Below are 11706 nucleotides of genomic sequence, written 5' to 3' on the forward strand. Positions count from 1 at the left end.
ACCGCACGCTCGGATTAAAAAGACCGATCGCGGTCGCTCACGCGTGGGCCTGCGGAGGTTGGTCGTCATTATTTAAGTTGACCGCGGGTAGTCGGACGACCGACGAGTGTGGATGGGGCGGACACCGAGAGGGCGCGCGCTCGTGACGACGCATTCCAATCCCAAATTTGGACAAAAAATGAGTCGACGTGGACGTCAAGCGGACGCGTTGTGACAACGAGTCCACGCATTGGGCTATCATATTTGTATGCATAGACCCAAACAGACGGCAGCAAAAGAAATAGATCGCCTCGTTGAAGTTGCTGTAACAATTTAATCTCGTCCAAGAAGAGCACCATCTTTCTCTTGGCTTGAAGAAACCCCAAATTTAGCCAACCATACGGGTAATAGGAATGTCTTCTCATTTGAACTAAGTTGGTTCGAAAAAGAAGGTTTCATGGATCTCATAGGTTATGAATGGGCTAGAGATTTAGGTGGATCTACAAATGTAGAAAAATGGCAAAACAAAATCAGACATTTGCGCCAATTCCTCAGAGGATGGGCGAAAAATCAGAGTGGTATTTATAAAAAAGAAAAAGAAAGACTCACCAATCTCATTGATTAATTAGACGTCAAAGCTGAGGCTGCTCAGCTAAATATTATTGAAAGGAATATTAAGATTGACGCTGAAACGAAATTACAAAAAATATTGAGAGATGAGGAGATGAAATGGGCACTTAGAGCTAAGTTGATGAAGGTTGTTCATGGGGATGATAACACTAAATTCTTTCCCATGGTTGCAAATGGCAAACATCGAAAGAAGAAAATTATCCAATTAGAGCAAGATGAAGGAACAATAGTAGGTCATGAGAATTTAAAATCATATATCTCAGAATACTATAAGAGTCTATTTGGTGCACGAGATGAGACGATGATCTCTTTGGATGAAAACTATGTTCAGGATATACCTCAACTCAATGAACAGGAGAATGAGGTTTTATCAGCTCAATTTACAGAAAAAGAGGTGTATGAATCAATAACAGATGAAACAGAATAAAGCTCCGGGACCAGATGGGTTCCCTGCAGAATTTTATAAAAAGTGTTGGCATCTCATCAAGAGGGATCTCATGCCTATGTTCCAAGATTTATTTAATGGACGATTACAATTATTTCACCTTAACTTTGGAACAATTACGTTGTTGCCAAAAAAGGCGGACGCTATGCGTATTCAACAGTTTAGACCAATTTGCTTACTCAATGTGACCTTCAAAATTTTCACAAAGGTTCCCACTAATAGATTAACGAAGATAGCTGATTCAGTTGTACAACCAACACAGTCTGCGTTTATGCCTGGGAGACACATCTTGGAGGGTGTGGTTGTCCTACATGAAACGTTGCACGAAATACACACAAAGAAACTAGATGGGGTTATCTTTAAAGTGGATTTCCAGAAAGCTTATGATAAAGTTAAGTGGTCATTCCTTCAACAGGCCTTACGTATGAAAGGATTCAATGAAAGATGGAGAGAGCAGGTCGACACTTTCATTCATAAAGGTAGTGTAGGAGTGAAGGTCAACGACGACATTGGTCACTACTTTCAAACACATAAGGGGTTAAGACAGGGTGATTCAATGTCTCCAGTGTTGTATAACATAGTAGCATATATGTTGACAATAGTGATTGACAGAGCCAAAGAGAAGGGTCAAATAGGTGGTCTCATTCCACATTTGGTAGATGAGGGTGTCTCCATTTTACAATATCCGGACGATACAATTATTTTCATGGAACATGATATAAATAAAGAGAGAAATATGAAATTAGTATTATGCTTGTTTGAACAACTATCAGGGTTGAAAACCAACTTTAACAAAAGCGAGCTCCTATGTTTTGGGAAGGCAAAAGAAGAGCAGGACGCTTATAGACAGCTATTTGGATGTCAAATGGGTTCGCTTCCTTTTAACTATCTTGGAATCCCTATACATCATAGGCGGTTAACAATTAAAGAATGGAAATGTATTAAACAAAGATTTGAAAAGAAACTAAGCTGCTGGAAGGGTAAGCTTATGTCATATGGAGGAAGGTTTGTACTAATAAACTCTGTGTTAACAAGCTTACCTATGTTTCTATTGTCTTTTTTTGAGATACCAGCAGGGGTACGGAAAAGACTAGATTTCTATAGATCTCGTTTCTTTTGACAAAGTGATGATAATAAGAAGAAATACAGATTAGCGCGTTGGGATATTATTTGCAGACCCAAAGACCAAGGGGGGTTGGGTATTGATAATCTAGAAGTAAAAAACAAATGTTTGCTTAGCAAATGGTTATATAGGTTATCCACAGAGACAGAAGGAATGTGGATTCAAATACTTAAAAATAAGTATCTAAATTCAAAAACTCTAGCTCAGGTTACAGTTAGACCAGATGATTCACCTTTCTGGAAAGGGTTAATGAAGATTAAGGTTAATTACTTCCAGAGGGTGAAATTTATAGTAGGGGATGGTGCCTCCACAAGATTTTGGGAAGATACTTAGCTTGGAGACACACCGCTAGCACTTCTATATCCCATGCTTTACAATATTACACAACGTAAACAGGACTATGTGTCCACAGTGTTACAATCGGTATCTCTTAATATGCACTTCACGCGAGCTTTAGTAGGAGCACGTTGGGAGGCATGGCTGCATCTGGTAATAAGAATTATGCAGGTACAATTATCTGACCAACGAGATAATGTTCGTTGGATTTTATCTATGAATGGCGTATTCTCAGTAAAGTCCATGTATACGGATCTGATTAATACATGACCCTTACTTAGATCAGTCCATATTTGGAATATCAAAGTACCGCTAAGGATTAAAATTTTCATGTATTTTTTGCACAAAGGTGTGGTATTAACCAAAGATAACCTAATTAAACGTAGTTGGAGAGGCAGATCTAATTGTTGTTTCTGTGATCATCATGAAACAATAAGACACTTGTTCTTGGATTACCCTCTTGCAAAACTACTTTGGCGCACTATTCATATAGCTTTTAATGTGATCCCACCTACATGCATCAGTTCTGTATTTACAATGTGGCTCAATGGAGTGGACGTTAGAATTTCTAAACTTATCAGAAATGGGATATGTACTCTATTTTGGACTATATGGAATACCAGGAATGACTTGATCTTTAATGACAACAAATTCAATAACTTTTTGCAGGTCATATTCAGAGCAACTTCTTGGATCCGTACATGGTCATTACTCAGTCATGTGGACTCGAGGAAGCTTATGGATACTGGGTGCAACCGATGGGAGATGGCCGCACGGGTTATCTTCAACCGGTTTGGATGACGTGTTAGTAATAGACTAGGTGTATAGACATCATAGTCTATTATTACTTACGCCGGATGTGGTAGTTTTGTTTTTAAGAGATTGTTTATTTTTAGTTCATTTTTTCATTGCGAGTCGCAGACTTATCTAGACATATGATGTTACTTTTAATTTTTAAATAATATGACTGCATGCATCGATTAATGCAAAGGTCCGGGATCATTCCTCCTTTTCCAAAAAGAAAAAAGTAAAGATGCCCCTTTTATGTTTCTCTCTTTGCATCCGAACGCGTTAATCAGCAACCTGTCACTACATCAACTGACCACCGGCTGTTCCACAAGTAGCTAGAAATGAAATTCACTTTCCAGGATTGGATTTCCGGGCGCGGAAGCGGAAGCGCGCATGACGTCCGGGCGCAGACACGAGCATGTGCGGGGCTGGATTTTTATTTGCACGCATCACAGCATAAGTGGGAAAAAAATAAATAAACAAATGGAGCAGAGGCAGCCAGTGGTCTGTTTGGTCCTCGCATGAGCAGAGCTAGCTAGCGTCCATCCACTAGCTTTTACTTTAAGGAAACGGAAAACCCGAGTAGTACACTAAACAAAACCCAGTTGCCAATTTGCCCTCCCTTCACCAAACACGCACAGCGACAGATCGAGAAGCCAGAGCCGGAGCTGCTGGAAATTCAATGCGCCAATCATTGCGTCCCAGAAGCACCAGCACCAGCAACCAGGGACTCATCATCCGTTCTTCTCCTGGCAGTAAATGAGCAGCAGCAGTTCTTCACCTGGACCTGGAGTAGTAGTAGTGGAGTAGTATTATTTCTCTTTGGAACTTCGGTTGAATTGGTGAAGAAGAGATGATATTGGCGAGATAATTTAGCGCCGGAAGTAAGTTGGATGTGTTATTGTACGAACAGTAGAAAATGAGATTGATCTGCGCTAATCACCATTGTTATGTGCAGGAGGGCTTCACAGATCACTGGTAAGAGAGAGAGGGGAACCACCGCAGGAAAAAGGCCGCAGAAGAGAAGGGGGAAACAGGAGAGAGAAAGGCGAGCAACTTTTTGTTGGATCCTTCGCTTTTGGGGACGAAGGAGGAGAAGGTCTCTCTCTCTCTGTCCCTCTCCACCTCCCTTCTTGGTCGGAGGAGGAGATGTTCCCCCCTGGCCTGATCCACCACCGCGCGGACGGCCCGGGGCCCGGCGAGGTGCCGCGCTCCGGCGGCGCCCCCAGCCTCGTGCTCACGGCTGACCCCAAGCCCCGCCTCCGCTGGACGGCCGACCTCCACGAGCGCTTCGTCGACGCCGTCGCCCAGCTCGGCGGGCCCGAGAGTGAGATAGACGCTCCCCCCCTTCCCCTCCCTCTCCCCCATTTCCCTCCGCCCTCCGGTTCGTCAGGCATCGCCATTGGAGGGGCAATGCGTGCTTGCTGGGTGGGGGTTCTCTTTCTTGGTTGGTGCGACCGCGCGCTTTCACCCGAGCTACTTGCTGGCTTGGGAGCGAGGATTTGAGCCATTGGGGGTGTCTGCGCTCAAGTTTTAGGAAAGTCTGGATCAAAGTTTGGGTCTTTCTTTACCTGGACCAACAACACTTCACTGAAATGCGCGCTGTTGGACGAGCAGCGGTGCATTTGCGCTTAGGATTCAGCACGCCCTTGGATTTGATATTTTTGGTCTACTCATGCCAGATTTTGCTTTGCTTTTGAGCTGGGAAGAGATGTGTCCTGCGTTGCGAGGGCTATGTGGTTGGTCTTACTTAGTACAGTTTGAGGCTTTTGCTTCAGATGAAAAGGTCATTTTGTCTGATCTTGGATTCCAGCACGTTGGAGGAACCAGAGAATTTGTTTGATTATACTCTCTAGAGAGAAATGTCGATAATCCATTGAACAAGGAAAAAAAGTTTCTGCACACTCAGGTGCTTGTTTATTGGGGATGTAAGGATCGTAGGCGAAACAGGGCAAATTTTATTTTTCCTTAACGACGTCTGGAGTTATGGTCGTTATTTCAGTTTATTTGTGCTCGGAAAAGGTCATATTTGTTGCTTGCATCAGCTCAGAATTTGAACAAACAGGCAGCTGTTGACAAGCTTCAAAATATCGAATATCGGGTTCATATCGGTTCGACTTTGGCAATGTCGGATGTCGGGTGATATATTGGATGATGTGTAGGCGTGTCGAAACAAAAATGTTAACATCTATTCAGTTATTTGTCTTTATACCTTGCCATTCCCACATAACATCTGTTCAGTTATTTGTGACGGTAAAACGTTATAGACGTGCCATTACATAAATTGCACGTTAATTTAATAATCTGATGAAGTTGTACATCTATAAATTTTCTGTTCACTGTTTTTTTTTACATAAAAATGACCTGTTACCTAGATATCGGCCCATGCCGACCGAAATATCAGCCAAAATATTGTGCATATGGGCTGATATCTCTTGAATTTTGTTTTTCAAATGATAGTTGATTTGGTATCAATACCATACCACCAGTACTAAAATATCGGACATCTTTCTTTTTATCAAATGCATATACATGCAGTGGCTTGCATGTTCTCGAAAGAAAAAAGAAATATTGGACGATATATCGGTCGTATCAGATGATATTTAGAAGTATTTAGAAGCTTGGCAGAGTAACGGTCATGGATGCTGGCTGGGGCGGTAAATTGTAGTAATATGGTGGCCAGTCATGATACACCAAGTCTTGATGATAATGTTCGTTGTTGTCAGTGTGCGCGTGCGTGTGTGTGGCATTGTAAGTTGTGTGGAAATAACAGCAAGGCGGTTTACGAAGTGGGTCATTTACTTCACTCTCTTAGCCTCTTGGGCACCCTTACACTATTTTATACATAATTGCCTGGGTTTTGGGGGTGATTGCAAATTGTGATTGTTAATGCTGCTTTTCCTTTTTACCTTTTCTTCTCAATACTGACTTTTTGTTAAAAATTATGATTTGATTTTTGTGACTATTTCTTCTCAGGGTTGGCTAGTTACCGCATAACCATCAGTAAACATAGATTTCTCGACAACGTGTTGTATTTGTTGTTATTTCTAGTACTTGGATACAAGTGAATCTGTGATTTCAGGTGCCTGTTGCTTGTGACTGTTTGTTTGAGAAAGAAAGTGCAAAATGTACCTTTCCTTGACAGTTTTGTGGGATTTTGTTCATGTTTGGTGCATTTATTTCTGGCACCAAATTGGTCAGGAAAGCTTTATGTAAATGTCAAAAGATTACAAGTTCTGTTTACCTGACAATAATAATGAGCATTTTATTCCGATGATAATAGTAATAATCATAACCGGAAAGCAAATATGAGCAATTATTTGTTGCATTCCATCGTTTTGAATCTTGGTTACTGGGGCACGAAATCTCTGTTTGCATGATATCCATATATGCATGTAAATGCCAAATTATAGTCTAACCATGTCAGAACCCTAAATTTCCATTTTGTATTAGTTGAATGCTTTCACTGTGACCTACTATCACGCTACGACCTTTTTTTAATAAACCTTTGAATATAGTAGTTAAATGAATGACTGCTCTTGCAGAAGCAACACCAAAAACTATCTTAAGGACAATGGGTGTAAAGGGACTCACACTTTTCCACTTGAAGAGTCATCTTCAGGTACTTCTGCATACACACATGCTTCTTACTATATCTCGAATACAACTGTTTTATTTTGTATTTTCTCTTTTATTCTTATGAGCAGAAATACAGAATGGGGAAACAAACTGGCAAAGAGACGCCGGAGCAATCTAAAGATGGTAAGTGTTTCTGTCGATTAATCAGTTTGGACCAGATTCATTGTATGTTGCAAAGAACCACTTAGTGCAAACTTCTTGAAAGGTTAGGATTGCTGGGAGTTTTTGGGTTTGGTAATGGCAGGCAGCCTAAACTAATGTTTGTTTGGTTGCTTATGATGCGCATCTCTTCGTTAGGAAAGACCTGCGGGAGGAAGAGAGCGGGGACTGACGAGTGAGGGAGAATTTTTCGTATAGATGGGTGTATTTGTTTTTTCACTCGACACAGTATTGCATCAACTATAGCAAAATTTTAGTGTGTATTGTAGAAGAAAGTTTTGGATTCTTATCGTTGTGCATTTGAAGAAATTAGTATTTGTGATATGCGTACAGCGCTGGTAAATGGTAATACAGTTAAGCAGCCATTTTCTGCAGCTATGCACTTGCCATAATTATATTAATATGAATCGGCTGTGAATGCGTTGATAGAGTGATGGTAAAATGCCCCAGTGGCCTCCCAGCAGGCAGAGTTCCTTTTAAAAAAACATATGAATTGAATCGTCACATCACAATTTTGTATGTACATGTAATTAAAGAGGAAAAAACTTGGAACTTGATCTTGCTTGGTTAGCAATAGCAACTTTAGTGTTTGTTTACATTGTTGCTTATTGCAGCATATATTGTGTTCACAAGTTCACATGCAAATGTTTGAAAATTGAGTTAGGTGTTTTGGATATATCCTAGAATTGCACTTTCCCACTGCAGTTACGCTTTCTTTATTGAATCTTTGTAACTCCATTCCAGAATTGGCGCTGCTTTGGTTTCTATTGTACCAGCGATGACATGATACATGCATGTATGGATGCAGCTCTGAGCTGCCTGATGTTTTGGGAGAATGTGCACAAAGCAGTTGCACATCTTTTCATTAAAAGGAGAAGCAAGTTAAGTTTACAAAAGTTTTTAGCCATAGGCCAACACAACGCATAAGACAAACCGGACACGAGGGTTCAGATAGAATATATACTACACATATTAGGTAGCTTCACATGTTCCCACACATGTAAATTGGGACTACCATGTATGTGCGCTTGGTTGGATTATGTACGCTAGACCGGCCTCTTGCTAGGTAACGACACTGGCTTTAGATGTGTTCCATCGAACTGCTCACGGTACACGGCTGTTCATGTCTATCGGGTGATGGCAAGAATGGGGGACATGGAAGGGGCTAGTGCCATTTTTTTAGGGACGGAAAGGGGGTCAGTGCTGATTCACGGATGTTTCTAGAATGACGTGGAAAAATGTGCCTGCTACTGTAGCTATGAATCCCAGCGTCCTAGGCCGTCGGATGAGTCCAATCAGCGGTAGAAATTGCACTCTGATGTTTGGATTCAAACTTTCAAAATTGCTACATTATATAGTAATATTGATATAGATAATTCAACAGTTAGATAAGATCTGGTCATTTAAGTTTTAAGGTTGCAAATGAGGATAAGTCGTGTTTAATGCACTTCTATTGTCTCGTTTTTATCCATGTCACCACAATAAAGAAAAGAAACAACTGAAAAAGGGAAACGCAGGACAAGAATACGGAAAGGAAACCAGTAGTGCTGTCAGTCTCTCAACTGGTCGCCCATTAGTTGTGTCCTTACATCTTTAGGATGCATATATATGGCTTAGTAGCACTACTTATCCCAGGTGCATTGATTAATGCAGTTCTTTGTATGATTTCTTCTTGTCAATCACCAGCAGCTTCACAAAAACAACAAATTCTTATCTACAATCCGTACGTTTTGCAATGATTTTATGAAGAAATTCAGGACTTATATGCACATCTATAGTTCTGACCTGAAAAGTTCTTTTAGTTCTTGCCATTTGTGATCGAACACCTCTGGATAATTCCTTCTAGGTCTTGTCATTTCTGACTTCAGCTCTGTGTATGCCTTCCCTGGTTTCCCCAATTTGCAGGGTCCTATCTTCTTGATGCTCAAGGTGGAATGAGCCTGTCTCCCCGAGTTTCTACTCAAGATGCAAAAGAGTAAATTCCACGAGCTACTCCTTGTCCTGCATGCCATTTATCTTATTGGCAGAACATGAGTACATTTACGATATCTACTTTGATTGTGCTATCTGAAGAGTTACATGCTTACAAACTCATAATCGCTCGCTGCAGAAGTCAAGAAGTTAAAGAAGCCCTGAGAGCACAGATGGAGATGCAACGAAGCCTGCATGAACAAGTGGAGGTAACTTTGAATGCTTCTTCTATCATATTTTCTTGTTTTTTTTCTGCCTGATTAGAAATACGTTTAGCATTGAAGTAGGAATGACCGTATGAGATGTCCATCACGCGACACCTGACCGCCTTTTTTCTTTCCACCATAAATAATCAGGTCCAGAAGCATGTGGACATCAGGATGGACGCGTACACGACGTACATCAACACCCTGCTGGAGAAGGCCTGCAAGATTGTCTCGGAGCAGTTTGCCTCGAGCGGCTTCAGCGTCTCCGACCAGAGCCTCCCGGAGCTGTCCTCGGGCGGCGTCATGTGCGGCACCGCCACCGACGCGCTGAGCTCCTCCGTGTTCCACCAGCTCTCCGTCAGCTCGATCAACATGCACAGCCCGGGAGGCAAGCCGTCTCCCTCGGGCATGGAAGGCCAGCTGCTTCTCCAGAGGTCACCCGAGTTCAAACGCAAGTCCTGCTGAGTCCACATTCTAGGTGGAAAAGTTAGCTTAATCGTCTGCTGTAGCCATGTCGAATCTCGGCCAACCTGTAAAACTTACTCTTGTTTCTCTTGCTACTGCATGCCAAGAAGCGAGGTTTTTTTTATGGATTAATCGTCGACCTATGTTTATATATATAATGCCTAATGTGCTGCTAGCCAAGTGCCTTGATTGATATGTCACTGTTTTTGTTATTATTATTGTCATGGCATTATGGTCCTAATAGTGAACACGCATTTCCAAGATCTCTTGGTCTTCCTGTCGCATCATATGCTTCAGTTTCGAGTGAAGAGCTTGGCTATTTTGCGCGTTCTTTGGGGCCAAACTTGGAGGCTAATCTACTAGCTGAATGTCTGTAAGATTGTATGATGCTTCAGTTTCGAGTGAAGAGCTTGGCTATTTTGAGCATTCTGCGGGGCCAGACTTGCAGGCTAATCTACTAGTTGAATGTCTGTAAGATTGATCTCGTGGAAACGTTCCTACTCCTCCGTAAAGGAGCCGTGTAAGGTTTTATTGATGCAATACCCGATTCTGAACAATACATGTAGTTACATGAGATAGAACGAGAGATTTGAAGGAAGAGATAGATTAGGAGTTGAGATTATATACATATGGGACTCTAATTCTAATATTTTCCTTTAATCTCAACCATCCTAAATTAAGATTGTTCTTAAACTCTACAAATGACTTGACTGGCAATGCTTTTGTAAAACCATCCGTAACTTGATCCTTGTAAGGAATGAATCTTATCTCTAACTTCTTCTCTGCAACCCTTTTTCGAACAAAATGAAAGTTAATCTTAATATGTTTGGTTCTAGTATGAAAAACTGGATTAGCAGATAGGTAAGTTGTACCTAAATTGTCACACCATAGACATGAGGTGCGTTGCTGTTTTATTCCCAATTCTGCAAGCAAATATCCCAAGCAAATAATTTGAGCATTAGCATTGCCCAAGGATTTGTACTCAGCTTTTTTACTTGACCTTGGCACTATTGCTTCTTTCCTCGCACTTCAAGAAATGAGATTAGAGCCAAAAAAGACTGCAAAACCTCCAGTTGATTTTCTGTCGTAACTACAACCTGCTTAGTCAGCATTAGAGAAAGCACTCACAAAAGTAGAACTAGATCGTCTAAACTGAATTCCCAAACTCAAAGTGTGCTTAATATAGCGTACAATCCTTTTGACACTTGTCCAATGGGTGGAGGTAGGAGAATGTAACTAGTGACAAACCTTATTCACAGCAAATCATATGTCTGGTCGTCTCGAAGTCAAGCACCATAGAGCTCCAACATAACTTATATACTTTGTACTCTCTTCTTCCGTGAGTGGTTCTCCTCCATGTGTCGAAAGCTGTTCAAAAGAAGATAATGGTGTGGATGAAGTCTTGCAATCCTTCATTCCCATACGAGTTAGAAGTTCGGTGGCATATTTCTCTTGATTCAACATTATACCATCTGAAATCTTCTTGACCTCAATACCTAGAAAGAAGTCTAAGTCACCAAGATCCTTCAATGCAAATTCTGAGCTCAGATCATGTAAGAGAGCATTATTGGCATCTTGTGAGGAGCTTGCAACTATGATATCATGAACATATATGAGCACAAAAATAACAGTGTTTGCCTTGTTGTAAATAAAGAGAGATGTATCTGCTCTGGATGGAACAAAACTAAAATGCTTCAACTATGAGTTCAACCTTGAAAGCCATGCTATTGGTGACTGTTTCAGACCATAAAGAGCTTTATCAAGTTTGCAGACATGATGAGGTGTTTGTTTCTTTTCATACCCTGGTGGCTCCCTCATATAGACCTCCTCTTCGAGAACACCATGCACAAACACGTTCTAAACTTCTAGCTGCCTAAGGCTCCATCCCCTGGAAACAACAACGACTAGCACAAGTCTTATAGTAGCAGCTTTTACAACGGGGCTGAAGGTATCCTCATAATCAA

General features: G+C 41.2%; 1 protein-coding gene across 1 annotated transcript; it reads left to right on the forward strand.

The window, feature by feature from the left end:
* The first annotated feature begins 3870 nt into the window (after positions 1 to 3870).
* Positions 3871 to 9935, forward strand: LOC123453061 (protein PHR1-LIKE 2-like). The gene is made up of 7 exons (XM_045129825.1): positions 3871 to 4186; positions 4261 to 4629; positions 6848 to 6924; positions 7010 to 7064; positions 9006 to 9075; positions 9211 to 9280; positions 9428 to 9935. Exons 2-7 carry the CDS (start codon positions 4452 to 4454, stop codon positions 9740 to 9742), a joined length of 765 nt encoding a protein of 254 aa, XP_044985760.1. The 5' UTR covers positions 3871 to 4186; positions 4261 to 4451; the 3' UTR covers positions 9743 to 9935.
* Positions 9936 to 11706: the final 1771 nt, after the last annotated feature.

This window comes from Hordeum vulgare, chromosome 5H (assembly GCF_904849725.1).
Source record: "Hordeum vulgare subsp. vulgare chromosome 5H, MorexV3_pseudomolecules_assembly, whole genome shotgun sequence".
In the NCBI taxonomy this organism is placed as follows: Eukaryota; Viridiplantae; Streptophyta; class Magnoliopsida; order Poales; family Poaceae; genus Hordeum; species Hordeum vulgare.